Raw genomic sequence first — 25477 nt, 5'->3', positions numbered from 1 at the left:
ATCTGGGGGAAGAAACAGCGATGTCGCCACGCCCATATGACCTGACCAGCCTGATTGACAGGCGAAAACGGCGACTTTGGTAAGCATACCTCCCAACCATCCCGGATCCAGCGGGACTGTCCTGATTTTGACAGTCAGCCCCGCGATCCCGGGCGGGACATTAATTGTCCCGCACTGGTTGGGAGGTATGTGATATTACCCGGTCAGCTGAGAGCTCCGAGTCCCTGCACCCGGCCCGCACAGCAGCAAACCACATGATGGCTGCTCTGTGCGCACAGGACCTGTGATGAGGTCACAGGATGGGAGGAGTCAGGGGTCACATGATCGGGAGGACATCCTTGTACAGGACTCTGCTGGTTGCCATGGGCGCCGGAGGAGGGTAAGTGTATGTGTGTGGTGTGAGGTCAGGAGGTGTTTACAGTGTGGATGTAGCAGAGCCGTGTGTGTACGAGGTGTATGGATCAGAGCAGCGTGTGAAAGGTGTATGGAGCGGAGTTGTGTGTGTACGATGTGTATGGAGCGGAGCCGTGTGTGTAAGAGGTGTACGGAGCCGTGTGCATGAGGTGTACGGAGCGCAGCCGCGTGTGTACGAGGTGTACGGAGCGGAGCAGCATGTGAAAGGTGTACGGAGCGGAGTCGTGTGTACGAGGTGTACGGAGCACAGCCGCGTGTGTACGAGGTGTACGGAGCGAAGCAGCATGTGAAAGGTGTACGGAGCAGAGCCATGTGTGTAAGAGGTGTACGGAACCATGTGTACGAGGTGTACGGAGCACAGCCGCGTGTGTACGAGGTGTTCGGAGAGCAGCCGCGTGTGTACGAGGTGTACGGAGCGAAGCAGCATGTGAAAGGTGTACGGAGCAGAGCCATGTGTGTAAGAGGTGTACGGAACCATGTGTACGAGGTGTACGGAGCACAGCCGCGTGTGTACGAGGTGTTCGGAGAGCAGCCGCGTGTGTACGAGGTGTACGGAGCGAAGCAGCATGTGAAAGGTGTACGGAGCAGAGCCATGTGTGTAAGAGGTGTACGGAACCATGTGTACGAGGTGTACGGAGCACAGCCGCGTGTGTACGAGGTGTACGGAGCGCAGCCGCGTGTGTACGAGGTGTACGGAGCGCAGCCGCGTGTGTATGAGGTGTACGGAGCGGAGCAGCATGTGAAAGGTGTACGGAGCACAGCCGCGTGTGTACGAGGTGTACGGAGCACAGCCGCGTGTGTACGAGGTGTACGGAGCGCAGCCGCGTGTGTACGATGTGTACGGAGCGGAGCAGAGCCGTGTGTACGAGGTGTACGGAGCGGAGCAGCATGTGAAAGGTGTACGGAGCAGAGCCGTGTGTACGAGGTGTACGGAGCGGAGCAGCATGTGAAAGGTGTACGGAGCGGAGTCGTGTGTACGAGGTGTATGGAGCACAGCCGCCTGTGTACGAGGTGTACGGAGCGGAGCAGCATGTGAAAGGTGTACGGAGCGGAGTCGTGTGTACGAGGTGTACGGAGCACAGCCGCGTGTGTACGAGGTCTACGGAGCGGAGCAGCATGTGACAGGTGTACGGAGCGGAGTCGTGTGTGTAAGAGGTGTGCGGATCAGAGCAGAGTGTGAAAGGTGTACGGAGCGGAGCCACGTGTGTACGAGGTGTACAGAGCAGAGCCACGTGTGCGGAGCAGAGCCATTCGTGTACAAGGTATACGGAGCGGAGCAGCATGTGCAATGTGTATAGAGCGAAGCCGTGTGTGTACGAGGTGTACGGAGTAGTGCCGTGTGTACGAGATGTATGGAGAGGAGCCGTGTGTGTATGAGGTGTATGGAGCGGAGCTGAATGTGTACGAGGTGTATGGAGCGGAGCTGAATGTGTACGAGGTGTATGGAGCGGAGCTGAATGTGTACGAGGTGTACAGAGCGGAGCCGTGTGTGTATGAGATTTATGGAGTGGAACCGTGTGTACGGAGCGGAGCCGTGTGTGCAAAGTTTACAGAGCGCAGCCGCGTGTGTAGGAGAAGCTATGTGTGGCCATTATACGGTACGAAGTATCATGTGCTGCCAATATACAATATTGAGCATCATGTGCGGTCATTATACAGTATGGAGCATCATGTGCAGTCATTATACAGTATGGAGCATCATGTGTGCCATTATACAGTATGGAGCATCATGTGTGGCCATTATACAGTATGGAGCATCATGTGCAGTCATTATACAGAATGGAGCATCATGTGCGGCTATTATACAGTATGGAGCATCATGTGTGGCTATTATACACTATAGAGCATCATACTCGGTCATTATACAGTATTGAGCATCATGTGTGGCCATTATACAGTATGGAGCACTGTGTGGCCATATTTTTTTGTTTATAATTATTCTTTATGAACAGTGTGATCAGCAGTGCTAAATGGGTGTGGTTGGGACGTGAATATGGGTGTGGCTAGTGAATGGGTGTGGTCAGAGGCGTGGCCTAAAATTTGCCGCGGCGCGCAACACAAACGCAACTTTGTCCCTCTTTCTCAGCTTCAAAAGTTGGGAGGTATGGGTAAGTTATTTCGGCAGCATAGGTGGGGAATCAGGGTACACAAAATACACTATAGTAACGCACAGCTCAGGCCCTATTTAACAGTATTTTTATCTCGTACTGAAAAAACGGGGTGACAGGTTCCATTTAAAAGGACTGAGCTGAGTAAACCATGAAGTTGATGTGACAATCTGTGCCCCAGCAATAAACCATTGATGATCTTTATTAATGTCAGGCCATCATTGCTAAAGGGAGTATTCTGAATATTTGGCCTTCAATATCAAGTTGGGTGAAATCCTATGACAACACTGTCGTGCATTATGTTATTGGTTACCAGGCTTCGCTGGCTCTGAATATTTTGAACCAGCCATGCCAGGTTGTTGCTCAGTCCTCATCACTCAAGGCGAAACCAATACAAAAATTTACTTGTCAAATGTGCCACTCTTTAATCTGCTAATTTGTGGAGGTGCTGGGAATCTGATTCCTACCTTTCTGATGTTGATAACCTAACACAAATCTAGGCTATTTGTCTCAATGTCCCTTGTGATGTTGCCACCTGCGTCTACGCATAGTGTAGATGGGATTTCCCAAAATCCCCTCCAGTATGCTTTAACATCTGGACTTTGCGGATTGGACGCTGCAGCTATACGCAGCGTCCAATCCGCAGCAAATACTGAGAATTACGCCACATGGAAACATACCCTTAGAGTTGCTTCTATTAGACATGTATGCTGTGGGATGTCATAAATGCTTAAAAATGGAAAACCAATTTGAGCTTTATTTAAATGGAACCAGTTAAATAACCTGTCGTAGAAGTCCTTTTTTCAGTTGTAGAAAATGTTTGTTTTGTTGGCAGGATTGTTGATGCCGACACATCTGATAGAAGTGGCATTGAAGAAAATGGTGAGGTCTCAGAAGAGGAGCAGCCTCAGAGCAAGCACAGTAAACATAAGAAAAAGAAACACAAGCATCGGAGCAAGCACAAAAAGCACAAGCATTCTTCTGAAGAAGACAAGGACAAAAAACACAAGCATAAACATAAGCACAAGAAGCACAAACGGAAAGAGATTTTAGATCCTGACAAAGATGATAATTCCCCATCAAAGAGGGCAAATCTGGATGAATTTGCTTTATTGGAAGATTTGGAGAAGCAAAGAGCTATGATTAAAGCAGAGCTTGACAATGAATTAATGGAAGGTAGAGTGCATTCTGGCATGGGTTTAATACTGCAGGGTTACAATTCTGGTTCTGAAGAGGAGGGAGAGATTAATGACAAGATTCGAAATGGGAAAAGGGCATCAATGAAATCAAATTTGAAGGGAAAGCAGGATATTGTCTCAAAATCTGTTTCAAAGAGAAGGAGTCGCAGTAAGTCCAAAGAAAAGACAAAACATAAGTCAGAAAAGAAAAAAATGAAAGTCAACTCTGAAACCCCAAAAGAAAAGATACCAGGGAGTAAGTCTAAGGAGAACAAGAAATCTAAAAGTCCTACTAAAAGAAATAGATCCCAAGATCAAGTGAAAAAATCTCCACCCTTGCGCAGACAATCCCCAGAGAAAAACAGGAAATCTACATCTCCCTCAGATGATAGAGTAAGGTCAAAAGACCAAAAGAAATCTCCGATAGCGAGTGAGAGCAGAACGAGAGATCGCAGTAGGAAGTCCAAGTCCCCTATACCTAGAAGAAGCAAATCAAAGGAAAGGAGGTCAAAGTCAAAGGAGCATAAACCAAGGCGATCGGATACAGAGAGGGACAAAAAACCTGCAAAGTCTCCTTCGAAAGATGCCTCTTCAGGAAAAGAAAACCGTTCACCAGGCCGCAGACAAGCACGTAGCCCCAAAGCCAGAAGCCTTACTCCAAAACAGCGTGAAAGGGCTTCAAGGTACAGCAGATCTCCATTTACACATGATAAAAAGATTAAACAATCCCCTCCTCGAACACAGTCCCCAGTGAGAAGAGCAAAAAGTAAATCTATCGAAAGGAAACGACGAGAACCAGAAAGGAGGCGACAATCTTCTCCTAGGTAACAAACCAACACTGTGTTTTCCCAAGTTTGTATCTGTGTATGATGTAGAATCAATTTCTAGTGTTCCTAAAAAATTCACACTGATGTACGACACAAAATCCAAAAATATTGCAGTGATCACATATGCACACTATCCCTCATTTCACATGGAGATCTTTGGGACACCCATTCTCATGATCGCTGGGGGGTCTCAGTAGTTGGACCCTTAATCATCATGCATTCATCACCAATCCTATAGATATTTGAAAAATGTTTGTGGCAACCACAATTAAAAGCAACCTTTTATGTCCCCAAATGCTATTAACCTGCAGATATGTAGTTGATCTGCATGTTAATAGAGTTCTACAACTGATTGGCCGCAGCAATACAGCTACTGGAATTATAGAGGCACATCCTTCAGCCACTACTCAATAAACCGTGAGTGGCAGCTGTAAGAACCCCCAGAAATATTGACTCACAGCCTTTTTTGTAGCGCATGAGTGGAGGGGTGGCTGTCTTTCAGTGTATAAGTTAGCCGTGGCTGTAAGCAAACCCTATGTACTGAGCGGTGACTGAAGTTGCGTCAACACGCCTCTGTGACTGAAAGCTGCTGGGAGAAATAGTTAATTTCCTCCCCGTAGGCATGCTTTCAAAGCGATAGCTGGGGCAGCTTTAGAACGCTATTAATCTGCATATTAACCCCATATCTACAGGGTAATGGCATTCATTTAGGAACATGACACGTTCCCTTTAAAGGGAACCTGTCACCCCTAAAATCGAAGATGAGCTAAGCCCACCGGCATCAGGGGCTTATCTACAGCATTCTGTAATGCTGTAGATAAGCCCCCGATGTATCCTGAAAGATGAGAAAAAGAGGTTAGATTATACTCACCTGGGTGGTCCAATCCAATGGGCGTCGCGCTCCGGTCCGGGGCCTCCCATCTTCATCAGATGACGTCCTCTTCTGGTCTTCACGCTGCGGCTCCGGTGCAGGCGTACTTTGTCTGCCCTGTTGAGGGCAGAGCAAAGTACTGCAGTGCGTAGGTGCTGGGCCTCTCTGACCTTTCCTGGCGCCTGCACGCTGCAGTACTTTGCTCTGCCCTCAACAGGGCAAACAAAGTACGCCTGCGCCGGAGCCGAAGCGTGAAAACAAGAGGATGTCATCATAGGAATATGGGAGGCCCTGGACCGGACCGCGACACCTATCGGATCGGACCGCCCCTGGGTGAGTATAATCTAACCTCTTTTTCTCATCTTTCAGGATACATCGAGGGCTTATCTACAGCATTACAGAATGTTGTATATAAGCTCACCTTCGATTTTGGGGGTGACAGGTTCCCTTTAAGGCATACTGAGCATGCATGTTTTGCGGATGGATTCAATATTACAAAGGATCTTACTGGTTCAGATCCAACTCCAATTTAAAGCAAAAGAGCCAATTGGGTAATCACTAACTTCAGATTTGTACTATGTGGCTGTTTTACATTTTGGATTGTATCCGTCTTTAAACTAAATGTTTCATACACATGGTAGTTTTTATCATATGTATAATAAACCAATATATTTGTTCAGAGCAAGAGGAAGAGAAGAAGGTCTTACAAGACATGATAGAGCAAAGGAAGCTAGCCCCTCACGATGGTCCCCTTCTAGAAGACGTTCAAGTAGGTCTCCTGGACGAAGGCGTTCACGTTCACCCCTCAGAAGAAGTAGATCACCCAGAAGAAGAAGCAGATCTCTTCACAGAAGGTATAAGAGCTTGAATGTGTTTTCAAGTAAATAGCAATGGGTAAGGGAATTGTAAACCACTAAAGGTAATTAGTGATATAGCAAAATGCGGTCACAGTGTGATGCTGCACTGCACCACTCAGTGGTCGTAGCATACAAGACCAGCGGTCTCTTGGTGCCATTGTGGTGGGATTTGCCCCCACCTTTGTGGATTAAAAGTCCCCTGAAGAATTTTATAAAGGAAACGCGTCTGGAGCAGCGCACATTATGATCTCTTGCATCACCAGTCCTCACTTGATGGTTTAGCCGTGGCAGTCCTGTACATCTAACCAAGAGAGAGTGTTCCTTTTTGTCCATGTGATGTTCAGTCTCACAAAGTGAATGGGGATATTTAGGACCTTTAGGTCAATGTATATGTCAATATCTGTGGTTGCTGTTTATTACCAGCAACAAGCATATGATACATGACTATCTGATATTAGCTCAAAGGTCTATTATGATCATATTTTTACATTTTGTCGCTAGTTTCATACTGCCAGGATCCACAGTCATATATGTTGGTCAGTGCTAGTGACATTCTTTACCTTATTTACTTATGATTAGGTTTTACTTTGCAGTGTTGCACTTTAGTTTTATTTGTATCAATAAAAGCTAAGTTTTATATGATCACGTTTTGCTATATCACTACTTGAATGTGTCTTTTTAGACTACTATTGATAATTTATTTCAATATCTACTATATAATTGTCTAAGGGTCACTTCCGTCTGTCTGTCTGTCTTTCTGTCTGTCACAGATATTCATTGGTCGCAGCCTCCGTCTGTCATGGAAATCCAAGCCGCTGATTGGTCGCGGCAAAACAGCCACGACCAATCAGCGACGGGCATAGTCCGGAAGAAAATGGCCGCTCCTTCCTCCCCGCAGTCAGTGCCCGGCGCCCGCATACTCTGGTTAGCGGTCACACAGGGTTAATGGCAGCGTTGACCGCGGTGTAACGCACTCGGTTAACGCTGATATTAATCCTGTGTGACCAACTTTTTACTATTCATGCTGCCTATGCAGCATGAATAGTAAAGAGATCTAATGTTAAAAATAATAAAAAAAATAAAAAATCGTTATATACTCACCGCCCGTCGGCCCCTCGGATCCACAACAGGCCTTTCCCGCCCGCGATGCTCCGGTAACCGGTCCATGCTGCGATCTCGCGAGATGATGACGTAGCGGTCTCATGAGACCGCTACGTCATCATCTCGCGAGACCGCAATGCACTCTTAAGACGGGAATGCGCGACGAGCGCCGGTAACCGCTTCGATCCGTGGGCCAACGGAGGGTGAGTATATCAGTATTTTTTATTTTAATTCTTTTTTTTAACAGGGCTATGGTGCCCACATTGCTATAGACTGCGTGGGCTGTGCAATATATTACGTGGGCTTGGCAATATACTACGTGGGCTGGGCAATATACAACGTGGGCTGGGCAATATACAACGTGGGCTGCGCAATATACAACGCGGGCTGCGCAATATACTGCGCGGGCTGCGCAATGTACTGCGCGGGCTGCGCAATGTACTGCGCGGGCTGCGCAATGTACTGCGCGGGCTGCGCAATGTACTGCGCGGGCTGCGCAATGTACTGCCCGGGCTGCGCAATGTACTGCGCGGGCTGCGCAATGTACTGCGCGGGCTGCGCAATGTACTGCGCGGGCTGCGCAATGTACTGCGCGGGCTGCGCAATGTACTGCGCGGGCTGCGCAATGTACTGCGCGGGCTGCGCAATGTACTACGCATACATATTCTAGAATACCCAATGCGTTAGAATCGGGCTACCATCTAGTCATTTATAAACATGTATGTTGTAATAAAAATATACATCATATAACCCTGCAATTATGTACAACCTAGAGTCTAGGAGCAAATGAGATAAATGTGACGAGTCTTACTCCAATTTTGGGCATTTGGTTAGGTGTGACAGTGTGAAATGTTCCATCAAATGTTAGTTATATAAATGCACCTGTGTGCCAATACATTTCCATAATGTTTCCATTAAATCTCACATAAACGGGAATGCTACCTGTTCTTACCAAAAAATCTTTCTGAGTATAATGCATATCACCTATTGTTTTTCTGTGCACAGAGATAGAAACCGAAGAAGTAGATCACGTCTTAGGAGGAGATCACATTCCCGAGGAGGACGAAGCCGCCGAAGGAGAAGCAGAAGCAAAGATAAAGAAGATAAATTCAAAGGAAGCCTTTCTGAAGGAATGAAGGTGGAACAGGAATCTTCAGATGAAAAGTATGACATGACATTTTTGAACTATTTCATTAATGATCTCAAAAATTCTTCAGTCTGATAGTATTAACCATTGATATTCAATTGCAGGGCATGTTTCCAGATTGAAACTTTGTGGTATTAGTTGAGACTGTAGTCCGTTAACTCTTAGTCCGATTGACTTTCAATGAAACAGCAATAGGTGTGCTCAGATTCCATTTAAATAAAATGGGGATTTTGGATACGTGGTTTCATTATTGGTGATGTTTAGGGTGGTTGAGCTATCACCTGTTAACATTTATCCCCAGAACTAAATGGCCAAGTTGCAATATTGAAACAAGCAATGTAAAGGCCTAATGCATAATTCAGAAAATCAGAATTAATTAAGCCGCATGTTGCTGTGTTCACCCACCCATGATACATGCCAGTTAATTACTTTTAAGAGTGCAAGTACTGTATATACTCGAGTATAAGCCGACCCAAGTATAAGCCGACCCTCCTAATTTTGCCACTAAAAACTGGTAAAACTTATTGACTCGAGTATAAGCCTAGGGTGGGAAATGCAGCAGCTACTGGTAAATTTCAAAAATAAAAATAGATACCTATAAAAGTAAAATTAATTGAGACATCAGTAGATTAAATGTTTTCAAATGCCCATATTGAATCGGGAGCCCCAAATAAAGCGGATACAGTTCATTATGGGCCCCATTTTTATTATTATTTATATAGCACCATTGATTCCATGGTGCTGTACATAAGGGGTTACATACAAATTTCAGATATCACTTACAGTTAGCAAACTAACAATTACTGACTGATACAGAGGGGTGAGGACCCTGCCCTTGTGGGCTTACATCACCTGTGCAACACTAAGGAAATCCTGAAAACATGACCTGTTGGTCGCTCTTGAGGACCGGAGTTGGGGAACACTGTTCTACAGGATGGAGGGGAAGGATACAGTAGGTAGTGGTGAGGAGGCAGCGGGTCAGTCCAGGCTGTAGGCTTTGCTGAAGAGGTGGGTTTTCAGGTTCCATCTGAAGGCTCCGAATGTGGTTGATAGATGCTCCATACAAAATACGCCCCATATAATGCTCCATAAAGTTCATGATGGGCCCCATAAGATGCTCCATACAAATAATATGCCCCATATAATGCTGCACAAAGTTAATAATGGCCCCATAAGATGCTCCATATTAAAATATTCCCCAAATAATGCTGCATAAAAAGATAATGATGGCCCCATAATGTGCGCCATAGAAAAATATGCCCCATATGCTGCTCCATAAAGGTTGATGGCCCCATAAGATGCTCCATAGAATAATAAACCTCATATGCTGCTGCGATAAAAAAAAAAAAAAAAGATGACATACTCCCCTCTTGTTGCTGGGGGAGAGGTACCGGTGCCCTGAGCAGGCAGAGACTCCGGCGCGCTATGGGGACCAGGTGCCGGAGTCGCCGCTGTCTCAGGCCCCCGGCACTTGCGATATTAACCTGTCCCCATTCCACCGCCGCCCACCACTGTCTTCTGGGTCTTTGCAGTGACCAGGCAGAGGGCGCACTAAACACGTCATCGCGCCCTCTGACCTGAACGTCACAGCCAGAGGACGCGGAAGGCGGAGCGGCGCAACGGGGACAGGTGAATATCGCATGGCTCACTCTACCCCGTCAGACTCGCCCCATCCTGGCGTGGTCTCTGTTTCTCAGATGGTCTCTGGCGCCTGCAGCTCTTCCTGTGTTCAGCGGTCACATGGTACCCATAATGTGGTGGTGCACCATCTTAAGTGTCAGGTCCGAGCATTCCTACAGTTTCCTGGAAAGTGGATTGGTCGTTGTGGACCAGTTGAATGGCCAGGAAGGTCTCCCGATCTGATCCCCTCAGACTTTTATCTTTGGGGTCATCTGAAGGCAATTTACTATGCTGTGAAGATACGAGGTGTGCGGCATCTGAAACAACGGATACTGGAATCCTGTGCTAGCATTTCTTCTGCGGTGTTGCTATCAGTGTGTCAACAGTGGGAGAAGATGGTTGCATTGACAATCCAACACAATGGGCAGCACTTTGAGCACATTTTATGTAATCATAAACTTGTAAAAAAACTCATGAAAGATTAAAGGTACGTTAAAACCAAGCACACCATTGTTTTTCTTGTGAAATTCTCAATTAGTTTGATGTGTCACATGACTCTCTTCCCATTGAAAAAAAAAAAGTTGGCTTCAAAATGGCCACCATGGTCCCCACCAATCTTGAAAACGTTTCCCATATACTAATGTGCCACAAACAGGAAGTTGATATCACCAACCATTCCCATTTTATTTAGGTGTATCCATATAACTGGCCCACCCTATTTTGATGGAAAAGTAAAAAAAAAAAGTTATGGCTCTTGGAATAAAGGGAGGAAAAAATGGATTAAGTTTTATTATAAGGATGAAGCTCTATAGAATTAGTAATATTGCTAATAACTGGTTTTTGGTGGCCGAGCATGTGCAGTATATCTTTTTATTCTTCTGCTATGCTCAGCAGTAAAAGTATCATTGTTTTTCCTGTCCAGCTTTCTACTAGATAAGTAAAAACCAGATAGTGTATGCAACCCGGATGGAGGAATCGGATTTACTGTGGCAACTGTGACAGAATTTTTTTCATAATTATATGTTTTTGGCACAACTCCTTAATTTCAACTGTAAGTTTACTATTAAATTAGGACTGTACTTTCTTTGTAGCCTTGAAGATTTTGATGTTGAAGAAGAAGATGAAGAGGCTCTTATTGAGCAAAGACGACAGCAGAGACTAGCTATTGTAGAAGTAAGTGTGAGTGGGAATACAAATCTGTCACACACTATTTAGCTTTCCTTAACCCATCCTGGCATATTGCATACTGTTACATCATATGATGAATCCCTTTCTTTGATGCAAGCTAAGGAGCTGAGCTCGCATCATGCCCAGCAGACACTGGCTCTAAACAACAGCGGGTGGAGCAAAGCTTAAATGAACTTCCTAAATACAGCTGTCAGTCTGACAGCAGCATGTAATCCACACAGTCCCTGGAATGCGCCGTTCCACGCACCCACCGCCTTAAACACAATCGTGCCTGCCATGACTGTACTGCTGTGAACATCATCCTGTTGCTGATGTTAATGGGAGACAATATACTATAATATTATGCTACTACAGTACATAAAAAAACAAAGACCATAAAGTGTTTTCTTTATCGCCTCTCATTGGGGGACACATGAACCATGGGTGTATGCTGCTGCCACTAGGAGGCAGCAGCATACACCCATGGTTCCTGTGTCCCCCAATGGAGGCTCCAAGAAACAGATTTTACGGTAAGCAACCAAAAATCCTGTTTTTGGGTACACTTCCAAAATAAGTGAATAAACCAAAGAAAAGGGAAGTATAGAACCCAGAATAAAACAGAATAATTTTATTGACATATAAATTCAAACAAAAGAATGAATTAGTAAATATTCAAATAAGGGAACATAGGAAAAAAAACTATTGTGGAATTGCACTTTTTTTCTGTTTTAACCCACTTGGAATTTTTTTTTAATGCCACAAGTACTTAAACCCTTTTTTATCCTTACATTGGATCTATATTAATATTTACTATATTGCATGTGGCTGTCAATAGATTCTGTTATCATTTTCACTTGTTTTGATTGACTATTCATGGTGTAGGTTGCTTGGAGTTCTCTGCCTTGTTCTTTGTTCCATACAAAGGATTTTTGTGGATATTGTCCGTGCTTCTGAACAAATGGAAATCCAGACGTATTGATGAAGAGGAATGGTGGTTTTATTCAACGCGTTTCAAACTCTATATATGACTTCTTCCTCTGGAAATACCACACACTGTGGTAATGGCTGTGTCTGACCGTGCAGGAACATGGTCTTATCATATCACATCTCCCGGGCAGAGGAAGCAAAAGAGTATACAGTCATTACAGCATAGGATCACAGCTTTTTTTTTTGTTTTGTTTTTTTGAGTAAAACATTTCACTGCCTGTTTTTAAGCAATATTTTACCTCAGAAAAAGAAGTCGCTGTGATCCTGTGCTGTAATGCCTGTATACTACAGGTCCTTCTCAAAAAATTAGCATATAGTGTTAAATTTCATTATTTACCATAATGTAATGATTACAATTAAACTTTCATATATTATAGATTCATTATCCACCAACTGAAATTTGTCAGGTCTTTTATTGTTTTAATACTGATGATTTTGGCATACAACTCCTGATAACCCAAAAAACCTGTCTCAATAAATTAGCATATTTCACCCATCCAATCAAATAAAAGTGTTTTTTAATAACAAACAAAAAAACCATCAAATAATAATGTTCAGTTATGCACTCAATACTTGGTCGGGAATCCTTTGGCAGAAATGACTGCTTCAATGCGGCGTGGCATGGAGGCAATCAGCCTGTGACACTGCTGAGATGTTATGGAGGCCCAGGATGCTTCAATAGCGGCCTTAAGCTCATCCAGAGTGTTGGGTCTTGCGTCTCTCAACTTTCTCTTCACAATATCCCACAGATTCTCTATGGGGTTCAGGTCAGGAGAGTTGGCAGGCCAATTGAGCACAGTAATACCATGGTCAGTAAACCATTTACCAGTGGTTTTGGCACTGTGAGCAGGTGCCAGGTCATGCTGAAAAATGAAATCTTCATCTCCATAAAGCATTTCAGCCGATGGAAGCATGAAGTGCTCCAAAATCTCCTGATAGCTAGCTGCATTGACCCTGCCCTTGATGATACACAGTGGACCAACACCAGCAGCTGACATGGCACCCCACACCATCACTGACTGTGGGTACTTGACACTGGACTTCAGGCATTTTGGCATTTCCTTCTCCCCAGTCTTCCTCCAGACTCTGGCACCTTGATTTCCGAATGACATGCAAAATTTGCTTTCATCAGAAAAAAGTACTTGGGACCACTTAGCAACAGTCCAGTGCTGCTTCTCTGTAGCCCAGGTCAGGCGCCTCTGCCGCTGTTTATGGTTCAAAAGTGGCTTTACCTGGGGAATGCGGCACCTGTAGCCCATTTCCTGCACACGCCTGTGCACGGTGGCTCTGGATGTTTCCACACCAGACTCAGTCCACTGCTTCCTCAGGTTCCCCAAGGTCTGGAATCGGTCCTTCTCCACAATCTTCCTCAGGGTCCGGTCTCCTCTTCTCGTTGTACAGCGTTTTCTGCCACATTGTTTCCTTCCAACAGACTTACCATTGAGGTGCCTTGATACAGCACTCTGGGAACAGCCTATTTGTTGAGAAATTTCTTTCTGGGTCTTACCCTCTTGCTTGAGGGTGTCAATGATGGCCTTCTTGACATCTGTCAGGTCGCTAGTCTTAAGGTACCGTCACACTTAGCGACGCTGCAGTGATACCGACAACGATCCGGATCGCTGCAGCGTCGCTGTTTGGTCGCTGGAGAGCTGTCACACAGACAGCTCTCCAGCGACCAACGATCCCGAGGTCCCCGGTAACCAGGGTAAACATCGGGTAACTAAGCGCAGGGCTGCGCTTAGTAACCCGATGTTTACCCTGGTTACCATCCTAAAAAAACAAACAGTACATACTTACATTCAGCTGTCTGTCCCTTGCCGTCTGTTTGCTGCACTGACTGCTGGCCGCAAAGTGAAAGCAGAGCACACCACAGCCACAGCGGTGAGTCACCGCTGTGTGACTCACCGCTGTGCTGTGCTTTCACTTTCACTTTGCGGCCAGCAGTCAGTGCAGGAACCAGACAGCAAGGGACAGACAGCTGAATGTAAGTATGTACTGTTTGTTTATTTTACGATGGTAACCAGGGTAAACATCGGGTTACTAAGCGCGGCCCTGCGCTTAGTTACCCGATGTTTACCCTGGTTACCAGTGAAGACATCGCTGAATCGGTGTCACACACACCGATTCAGCGATGTCTGCGGGGAGTCCAGCGACGAAATAAAGTTCTGGACTTTCTTCCCCGACCAGCGACAGCACAGCAGGGGCCTGATCGCTGCTGCCTGTCACACTGGACGATATCGCTAGCGAGGACGCTGCAACGTCACGGATCGCTAGCGATATCGTCTAGCGTGACGGTACCTTTACCCATGATGGGGGTTTTGAGTAATGAACCAGGCAGGGAGTTTATAAAAGCCTCAGGTATCTTTTGCATGTGTTTAGAGTTAATTAGTTGATTCAGAAGATTAGGGTAATAGGTCGTTTAGAGAACCTTTTCTTGATATGCTAATTTATTGAGACAGGTTTTTTGGGTTATCAGGAGTTGTATGCCAAAATCATCAGTATTAAAACAATAAAAGACCTGACAAATTTCAGTTGGTGGATAATGAATCTATAATATATGAAAGTTTAATTGTAATCATTACATTAAGGTAAATAATGAAATTTAACACTATATGCTAATTTTTTGAGAAGGACCTGTATTTTGCTTCCTCCCCTAGCCAGTATCTGTGGCATATCCGACCTGTTCCTGCAAGGTCAAACGCAGCCATTACACTGGGGCACATCTAATATATAATTGCCTAGAATACTACTTCCTGCAATTTGTGCCAACTTCCGTGGCTTTGTCCGGAACTAATGTCCGGAGCTAATGTCCGGAGATAAGTGACGTCAACAGTGTCCAGTGTCTGATTGGTTGCCGCCTGCTGCGAGCGACCAATCAGAAACGTGCCGTACTGTGACACACTCCGCCCGCCATTTTGGTGTGATTTTTGAATTTTTACCTCACAGCAAGTTTCTACTGCGTGGAGGCGGGCCCAGTGACGTTGCTCTTCAAGCTCCTGCCGAATTTCGTCAAAAAAATGATAATACCATTTACCAAAACTATATATATTTAGTTGTGAAGTGGTTCAGTGACATTTTCACACCAATTTTGAACTTTTGTTTGGTGTTTTCTCCATATACTGCCTATTATTTTTGTTCTTTCTTACTATTATTTATTAATTGTATTATTCTTACATTTGAATAAATAAAGTATATATGGATTCTAGACTCCCGATTCTTTAGAATCGGGCTGCCATCTAGTCTAATATATAATTGCCTAGAATACTACTTCCTGCAATTTGTGCCAACTTCCGGAGCTAATGTCCGGAGCTAATGTCCGGAGCTAATGTCCGGAGATTAATTGCCTAGAATACTACTTCCTGCAATTTGTGCCAACTTCCGTGGCTTTGTCCGGAGCTAATGTCCGGAGCTAATGTCCGGAGCTAATGTCCGGAGCTAATGTCCGGAGCTAATGTCCGGAGCTAATGTCCGGAGATAAGTGACGTCAACAGTGTCCAGTGTCTGATTGGTTGCCGCCTGCTGCGAGCGACCAATCAGAAACGTGCCGTACTGTGACACACTCCGCCCGCCATTTTGGTGTGATTTTTGAATTTTTACCTCACAGCAAGTTTCTACCACGTTGCTCTTCAAGCTCCTGCCGAATTTCAAGTATATATGGATTCTAGACTCCCGATTCTTTAGAATCGGGCTGCCATCTAGTTTATAAGATAATCTCTTGACAGGATCATTTTTTTTAAACACATCAAATTGTGTTTGACCCCCACATGTACTCAGGCTGGCTAGTAGCTGTAAATCATTTAGCTGTGGGCGATGAAAACTAAATCTCCGAACACTAACAAATACTCGGAGGTCACCCGAGCAACGAGTATACTCGCTCATCAATCTCCTGGAGATCAGGGCAATTTTCTTTGCTCTTCACCACTGGCAGACCCTCTTCGCGAGCAAGCCGATCCACATGCGGTCGGACAATGCCACGGCCGTGGCTTACATAAACAGTCAAGGCGGAACTTTCAGCAAACAGGTTATGATAAAGGTAACAAAGATTCTGCGATGGGTAGAACGTCACTTTTCTGCCATATCAGCCGTGCACATTCCGGGGGTAGAAAATCGGGTAGCTGAGCGAGTGGTCGCTCAGCCCCACCGTCTTAATCCAGATATGCAGAAATGGGGCTCCCTGGACGTCGACCTGATGGCATCTTGGACGAACCACGTGGTTCCTTAGTTTGTAGCCAGGTCCTGGGATCCGCTAGCCACCCGTTGTGATGCTCTAGTAATATTGTGGTCACAATTCCAACTACCTTATCTTTTTCCGCCTCTCCCCTTGATCCGGGAGTCATGAAAAGGATAAAGGCAGAATGGATCCCTGTAATCCTGATAGCTCCGGACTGGCCAAGAAGGGCCTGGTGAACACCAGCTTCCAGGCCGTCCAGATCTTCTCTCTCAAGGCCCCCTCTTTCACCAGAGTTCACAGTCTGAGTTTAACAGTATGGTCGTTGAGTCCGAAGTCCTGAGGGGGAGGCTGGTTTTTTCACATCAGGTTATTCAGACCAAGATTAGGGCCATAAAACCAGCATCCTTGTGTATCTACTACAGATACTGAAAGGCCTTTTTCTGGTGGAGTGAGGACAAGGGTTTGGTCCCTATGTCCTTTTTCTCTTCCTTCTATTCTTGGTTTTCTACAAGCGGGTCTTGACTCTGGTCTATCGCTCTGTCAATTCTTTTCCAATGAAATCTGGCTTCTCTTTCCCAGGTAAAGACCTTTCTTCAAGAAGTCACCCACCTGGCACCTCCTTTTTGTCTTCCTATAGATCCATGGGATTTTAACCTTGTCTTTGGCGCACTCCTGCTGAGCCCATTCAAGACATCACGTTTTCTCTCCTGTCATGGAAAGTTGTCTTCTTATTTGCATTACGTCCATCAGGAGAGTTTCCGAGTTAGCGGCATTGTCCTGCCATTCCCCGTTCCTGATTCTACATCAGGACAAGATACTGTAGTTTTCAGGCCTGTTCCTTACGTCCTACATAAGGTGGTCTTTCATTTCGCATTAATGAAGACATTGTCCTTCCTTCTCTGTGTTTCTCTCCGGTCCTTTTACAAGCTGGATCCCGTCAGAGCTATCTGAGTCTACGTTTCAAGGACTGCGTTAATCTGATGCCCTGTTTGTCAGCTCTGAAAGTTGTCGTAACGGGCTCTCAGCTTCTAAGTTCACTATTGCCGTTGGATTTGTTCGGCAATATTGGAGGCATACCACGTTCCGGACGAACAGCCTCCTCCGGGGGTGAAGGCTCACTCCTCTTGGTGGTGGAGCCTCCTGGGCTGTTTGTCACCAGACCTTGGCTTTCCAGATTGTAAAGCCATGACTGGTCGTTTTTACAGGGTTCATACCCATGCCTCGTCTGATGCAGGCCTGGGAAGGAAGGTGCTACAGGCGGCGGTTACGCAACGGCCGACCTGAGTCCGTTTTTTCCTTGCATTTTTTCTGTTCCCCACCGTAGGGGCTGCTTTGGGACGTCCCATGGTTACTCGTATCCCCCAATGAAGCGATAAAGAGGGATTTTTGGTACTCACCGTAAAATCTCTTTCTTGAAGTCTTAATTAGGGGACACAGTACCCTCCCTAATTGTTTGTATCATCATTGAGCCTGTGCGCTTTTGTTGTTGGGTTGGTACATTACATATGTTGAGTTTTTGGTTGCTTCTCCTACTGCTTTAACACTACTGAGGTACTTTGTGCCTGTTGGTGGGTGTATACTGCAGAAGAGGAGCTATTTTCCTTTTTCTGCATCGTGTCAGCCTCCTAGCGACAGCAGCATACACCATGCTTACCTGTGTCCCCCAATGAAGGCTCCAAGAAAGAGATTTTACTGTGAGTACCAAAAATCCCTCTATTGTTGCCAGGTGCCGTCCTGCAGATCTCGGCAGGTGCACTACGCATGCACCCGCCATTTTCTTACCGGGAGAAGACTCCGGGGACAGAGCCGGAGGGTCTGGGGACACCGGAGGTACCAGGAGGGGGGCTCGGGGGACCCCATTTCTCTCTCCTCTGGTATGCTAGATCATATCAGAGAAGAGAGAAATAAATGGGAAATCAGACTTTTTTTGCTTTTTGTGATAAAATGCTTGGTACCATTGAAAACTTCAACACGTCCAGCAAAAAACAAGCTCCTCTGCGACTGTCAACATAGCAATAAAAAAAAAGTAGAAAAGCGCAAAAAAAGCCTCCAAATATCAAACTTTTTTTTTTTGTCAAAACAATTTTTATTGTGACAAACACGATTTCCCAACAATACATATTACATTCTTGTTTTACAAATCACTGTAAATCCATCCGTTTTCATGACATCATTCTAAGCATACCTGTATTGTATCATGGTATAATCTTATAATTTTATTATAAACTAATTAAGAAAACTCTCAAAAAATAGGTTCTTCCCCCAAAACATCCCCCCTTCCCCTTGTTTGGTATGTCTTCTTTTCCTATGTGTTTGTTTCTTCAATATTCACTAACGCATTCATTCTTCAAATTATAAAATTCCTGTGCCCTTCTATAGCCTACTCTAACATAACAGTGTTAAATATCACATCTCCAGCAAGAGCCTCTGAAACAACCAGGGTACATTTGATCCATTTTCCCAATTGTTCCCCAAATTTCTTAACAGCACCTCCCTTAATATGTATCTTTTTCTCCATTAGAATGATATTATTCAAGTCTCTATCTGTTCAATCCCAGGCGGACTGCACGAGAGCCATTGCCTGGCAAATATCAATGTTTAAGGAGTTAAATAAAAATAGAAATACAATGAGGTGTTAAATTAAAATATTTGAGTAAAAAAAAACATTTACTATGTAAGTGGCTAGTTTTTAAAGGGAACCAGTCACCTCTAAAAACGCTATGTGCCTGCAGATATACTGGAAATCGTCAGGTTAATTATCATTTTTAATCGTGTGTCAACATCTCCAGTAAGCCTGCTAGACATGTTCAATTGCTATTTTCCTGCAGATTACCACTATTTCTGCAGGTAAATAGCATTTCTGGAGATTACAGGATCCTTTTAGATTTTTGAAGGCTTTGTGTGGTTAATACAACTATTTCTGGATTTGATGGTACCGTTTTGATAGCTAGTGTCTTTTGTTTGTCTGTAGAAATACCTAAAGGATGACAGCAATATGTCTGTTAACTCTGAGCCTAGCAGTCCCCAGAGCAGTGCGCGAAGCCGCTCTCCTTCCCCGGATGATATTCTGGAGCGGGTTGCCGCAGACGTTAAAGAATATGAAAGAGAGAATGTGGATACTTTTGAGGCTTCTGTAAAGGCCAAACACAACCTAATGACTGAGCAGAATAATGGTAAGTGTTATTCAACTGCCATAAATCATACAGATATGTCATTTTCCAGATGCATAGATCTTTATCGGAAATGATCGCAATCATTTGTAAAGCAATCACTAGAGCATTTTGTTTTTCTCTTACCAAAGAATTTTTGCTGGGAAATCGGGGTGCATTTTATGGTAGGAATATACTTACAAATCCTGTGACGGCGGTCCCGATGCAGCCTCCCGTCCCAGGCTGGTGCGGCGGTGGTGGGGCTCTGGGGTGTAAGGGTGGCTCCGGCGACATTTCTTCAAAGCCCGGAAGCCCCCGCAGCTCCGTTGCGGTGGTCTCAGGCAAAATGGCCGCCGGGGGAGGCGCATGCTCAGATTCTGATCTCGGCAATGAGGTCCAACTTCAGTAGAAATGCCTCAAAACAAGGAAATGATGCTCAGTAGTGTGTGTGTGGCCTCCACGTGCCTGTATGACCTCCCTACAACACCTGGGCATGCTCCTGATGAGGCGGCGGATGGTCTCCTGAGGGATCTCCTTCCAGACCTGGACTAAAGCATCTGCCAACTCCTGGACAGTCTGTGGTGCAACGTGGCGTTGGTGGATCATGCGAGACATGATGTCCCAGATGTGTTCAATCAGATTCAGGTCTGGGGAACGGGCAGGCCAGTCCATAGCTTCAATGCCTTCATCTTGCAGGAACTGCTGACACACTCCAGCCACATGAGGTCTGGCATTGGCCTGCATTAGGAGGACCCAGGGCCAACCGCACCAGCATATGTTCTCACAATGGGTCTGAGGATCTCATCTCGGTACCTAATGGCAGTCAGGCTACCTCTGGCGAGCACATGGAGGGCTGTGTGGCCCTCCAAAGAAATAAAGAAAAATAAAAGCAAGCCAGCTCACCAGTATCCACCGCAGGTGCCCGGAACTCCGCTGCAGGCAAGCGTTGAAGTCAGAAAGAAAAGAAAAAAAAGGGTGTAGTTCCAGCTCCTTAAAAATTCCTTTTATTTATATCAAATATTAAAAAGCATAGTGTGCATGGTTTACATGCTCCCTGGAATCAATGCCGACCACCAACAGAGGCACAGTGGCAACGAGTTTCGATCTCAATGATCTTTGTCAAAGCCATACCATGATCTACATGCTGCTCCCTATATAGGGGAAAACATCCAATAGGGATCACAGTCGTTTGTCACATGACAATGATTGCAAGGTCCTAGGCATTATAGCAAACAACTTAAATTAAAGATAAAAACAAATCAAATATTAAGATTAAAATACAAAACATAGTTAACAGTAGTGCAGCATTAATTCATTGCGTTTATTCATTCCTGCTGGATATCTGGTATCGAAATGATATATCCAAAACGCTTCTCGTGTAAGGAGACACCGTCTGAAGGAGACGTGCCGTCTCGTAGGGGAGACATCAGACGGTGTCTCCTTACACGAGAAGCGTTTTGGATATATCATTTGGAGACCAGATACCCAGCAGGGTATCTACTCGAGTATATACTCGAGTATAAGCCAACCCCCCTAATTTTGCCACAAAAAACTGGGAAAACTTATTGACTCGAGTATAAGCCTAGGGTGGAAAATGCAGCAGCTACCGGTTAATTTCAAAAATAAAAATAGATGCTCCAAACCGTTCATTATGGCCCCATAGCTGTGCCATATAGTGCTCTGCACCGTTCATTATTGCCCCATAGATGTACCATAGAAAGGTGTGCCATATAGTGCTCTGCACCGTTCATTATTGCCCCATAGCTGTGCCATATAGTGCTCTGCACCGTTCAGTATTGCCCCAAAGCTGTGCCATATAGTGCTCTGCACCGTTCATTATTGCCCCATAGCTGTGCCATATAGTGCTCTGCACCGTTCAGTATTGCCCCATAGCTGTGCCATATAGTGCTCTGCACCGTTCATTATTGCCCCATAGCTGTGCCATATAGTGCTCTGCACCGTTCATTATTGCCCCATAGCTGTGCCATATAGTGCTCTGCACCGTTCATTATTGCCCCATAGCTGTGCCATATAGTGCTCTGCACCGTTCATTATTGCCCCATAGCTGTGCCATATAGTGCTCTGCACCGTTCATTATTGCCCCATAGCTGTGCCATATAGTTCTCTGCACCGTTCATTATTGCCCCATAGCTGTGCCATATAGTGCTCTGCACCGTTCATTCTTGCCCCATAGCTGTGCCATATAGTGCTCTGCACCATTCATTATTGCCCCATAGCTGTGCCATATAGTGCTCTGCACTGTTCATTATTGCCCCATAGCTGTACCATAGAAAGGTGTGCCATATAGTGCTCTGCACAGTTCATTATTGCCCCATAGCTGTGCCATATAGTGCTCTGCACCGTTCATTATTGCCCCATAGCTGTGCCATATAGTGCTCTGCACCGTTCATTCTTGCCCTATAACTGTGCCATATAGTGCTCTGCGCCGTTCATTCTTGCCCCATAGCTGTGCCATATAGTGCTCTGCACCATTCATTCTTGCCCCATAGCTGTGCCATATAGTGCTCTGCACCGTTCATTCTTGCCCTATAACTGTGCCATATAGTGCTCTGCACCGTTCATTCTTGCCCATAGCTGTGCCATATAGTTCTCTGCACCGTTCATTCTTGCCCCATAGCTGTGCCATATAGTGCTCTGCACCCGTTCATTCTTGCCCCATAGGTGGGCCATATAATGCTCTGCACCGTTCATTCTTGCCCCATAGCTGTGCCATGTAGTGCTCTGCACCGTTCATTAATGCCCCATAGCTGTGCCATATAGTGCTCTGCACCGTTCATTTTTGCCCCATAGATGCTCCGTATAAAGCTGTGCCATTGCTGCTGCTGCAATAATAATAAAAAAAAAATGCCATACTCACCTCTCTTGCTTGCGGCTCCTCAGCGTCCCTTCCCGGCGTCTCTCTGCACTGACTGATCAGGCAGAGGGCGGCGCGCACACTATATGCGTCATCGCGCCCTCTGACCTGCACAGTCGGTGCAAGAGGACGCGAAGACTGAGCGGCGCCCGGCGTGTGGAACGTGGACAGGTGAATATGAAATACTCACCTAGTCCCGCCGCTCCTGACGCAGCCCCTGCCTGTCACACTGTCTTCGGGTGCCGCAGCTCTTCCTGTCAGCGGTCACTGGCACCGCTCAGAGGAATGAATATGTGGCTCCACCCCTATGGGAGTGGAGTCCATATTCATTTCTCTAATGAGCGGTCCCACGTGACCGCTGAACAGGGGAAGAGCTGCGGCACCCGGAGACCGTGTGACAGGCAGGGGCAGCGTCAGGAGCGCCGGGACTAGGTAAGTATGCCTCAGACCTCTCCCCCTCACCCGCCGACCCTGCCGCCCACCGTGACTCGAGTATAAGCCGAGAGGGGCACTTTCAGCCCAAAAATTTGGGCTGAAAATCTCGGCTTATACTCGAGTATATACGGTAAGTTGTTTGCCATAATGCCTAGGACCTTGCAATCATTGTCATGTGACAAACGACTGTGATCCCTATTGGATGTTTTCCCCTATATAGGGAGCATCATGTAGATCATGGTATGGCTTTGACAAAGATCGTTGAGATCGAAACGCGTTGCCACTGTGCCTCTGTTGGTGGTCGGCATTGATTCCAGGGAGCATGTACACCATGCACACTATGCTTTTTAATATTTGATATAAATAAAAGGAATTTTTAAGGAGCTGGAACTACACCCTTTTTTTTTTTCTTCCCTCCAAAGAAATGCCACCCCACACCATTACTGACCCACTGCCAAACCGGTCATGCTGAACGACGTTGCAGACAGCAGATCGCTCTCCATAGGGTCTCCAGACTATGTCATATCTGTCACAATGTGAACCTGTTTTCATCTGTAAAGAGCAGAGGGTGCCAGTGGCGAATTTGCCAATCCTGATGTTCTGTGGCAAATGCCAAGCGTCCTGCACGGTGTTTGGGCTGTGAGCACAACCTCCATCTGTGGACGTTGGGCACTCAGACCATCCTCATGGAGTCAGTTTCTAAGGGTAAGTTCACACAGGGCGTTTTTGCTGCTTTTTTTCTGCTAATTTTCAGCTGCTTTTTACAATACCAGCAAAGCCTATGAGACTTCAGAAATCTCATGCACACGCATTGTTTTTTTTGTTTGAACAGTATTTCTTTATCGCCTCTCATTGGGGGACACAGGAACCATGGGTGTATGCTGCTGCCACTAGGAGGCTGACACTATGCAAATAAAAAAGTTAGCTCCTCCTCTGCAGTGTACACCCCACCGACTGGCATTATACTCTTCAGTTTTAGCTTAGTGTCAGTAGGAGGTGGACACGGGTCTTTCATTAGACCCTTATCTACCTCAATGTGCGTCGTTTCCTTTACAGGTTTTTTCCGGATGGGATACAGGGTGAACAGTCACACCTGTAGTCCCACAAAGCGGACTATGAGTACGGCGTGTACTGCCACCCCGTATCCTCATAGATCCTTCACCAGACCAAGATCCTAGCACACAAGCGTGCTCAGAAGTCCGGTCCTGGCTCCGTCCCCCACCCACTCGCCTACCAGAGCCTGTCGGTCGGAGGAGACGAGGACGTCCATCAGCTCCCTGGACGTCTCAAACCCTTTCAAGGTTAGTACCAGCGTGGGATGTTTGGGTGAGTATTTTCCCCCTTCCCATCCCGGATCTTTGTTAGGGGGGTTCTTGTTAGGGGCTCCCTGTCGCCTTTCTTCTTCCCTTTTACCAAGGGCCTTCTGTCTTCAGCGAGGGGCCCCCCTTTTAGGCCACCGCGCTCTATCCCCCCAGCACTTTCCGCGGCGCATTACCAGCGCTGCGGTTCTTACTCTGGGCACATCTTCTGGCGCCGCAGCTCAGCTTCCTCAGCGCGGCAGCCCTGCGGGCTGTCGTGCCGCGTCTCCCTGCGGCGCATTGCTCTGGCGCCGCAGGAGGTGGTGTTCTGCGGCGCCCTTCAGCGTCGCAGCCCTGCAGGCTGTCGCGCCGCGTCTCCCTGCGGCGCATTGCTCTGGCGCCGCAGGAGGTGGTGTTCTGCGGCGCCCTTCAGCGTCGCAGCCCTGCAGGCTGTCGCGCCGCGTCTCCCTGCGGCGCATTGCTCTGGCACTGCAGGAGGTGGTGTTCTGCGGCGCCCTTCAGCGTCGCAGCCCTGCAGGCTGTCGCGCCGCGTCTCCCTGCGGCACATTGCTGGCGCCGCAGGTGGGTGTTTTTTTCTGCGGCGCCCTTCAGCGGCGCAGCCTAAGCAGGCTGCGGCGCCAGCCTTCCTCACGCCGCGTTGTTCCGGCGCTTTATTTCGGCGCCGCGGCTCTTTTTCTCGGCCGCCGGTTCCAAATTTAGGCCCCGGCTTCGGCCGGGGCCTACTTCCGGTTTTCGGCCTCTTCTTTTCCGCTCCTGCGGGCGGGCTTTTTCCCGCCCGACATACTGCGCCCTGCCCACCGGCGCCTCTGCGTCTGGCTCCGCCCCCCTTCCTCGTGGGATTCTCAGCTGGTGTGCGCCGCTTCACACAGCAAGCAGCCCTCGCAGCACCTCACGCAGCGCGCCACGCTCCTTCGCCCGCATCTTCTGTGGGCTCAGCATCGCAAGAATACAGCAACAAGTGGGACATCTTCCAGGACCGGGTCCGTGAGTAGTTGCACTGCAGACTGACACCCTTCTCTGCCCCACTGTCCCCTAACCCACTGGCATCTTCAGGGATCTCTCAAAATGTCTTCTAAAGGGGGCCGCTCTCGCCCCCCTACCTCTTCATCTTCTGCCTTAGTCACGTACTTTGCATGTTCGTCCTGTAACAGCAAACTTCCCTCAGGTCAGTCCTCTCCGCTGTGTCAGTCCTGCAGCAACCCGATTGTTCCCACCGCCCAGGATCCCCCGACTGTTCCGCCCGAGAGTGAT

At 46.7% G+C, this 25477-nt stretch overlaps 1 protein-coding gene across 2 annotated transcripts in view; it reads left to right on the top strand.

Annotated features, from left to right (window-relative positions):
* PRP4K (pre-mRNA processing factor kinase PRP4K) overlaps positions 1-25477 on the top strand; it is a 117047-nt gene that overhangs the window by 31855 nt on the left and 59715 nt on the right. For both annotated transcript variants that reach the window (XR_011314051.1, XM_069730721.1), the window contains exons 2-6: positions 3358-4524; positions 6079-6252; positions 8362-8520; positions 11215-11296; positions 19420-19621. Coding sequence is in view for 1 of the 2 variants with exons in the window: in XM_069730721.1 (XP_069586822.1) it covers positions 3358-4524; positions 6079-6252; positions 8362-8520; positions 11215-11296; positions 19420-19621 (1784 nt within the window). In the remaining variant the exon portion in view is untranslated. The remainder of the gene's footprint in view (positions 1-3357; positions 4525-6078; positions 6253-8361; positions 8521-11214; positions 11297-19419; positions 19622-25477) is intronic.

The sequence above is a fragment of the Ranitomeya imitator genome, chromosome 6 (assembly GCF_032444005.1).
Source record: "Ranitomeya imitator isolate aRanImi1 chromosome 6, aRanImi1.pri, whole genome shotgun sequence".
NCBI lineage: Eukaryota > Metazoa > Chordata > Amphibia > Anura > Dendrobatidae > Ranitomeya > Ranitomeya imitator.
This window is presented reverse-complemented; position numbering and strand designations above follow the sequence as displayed.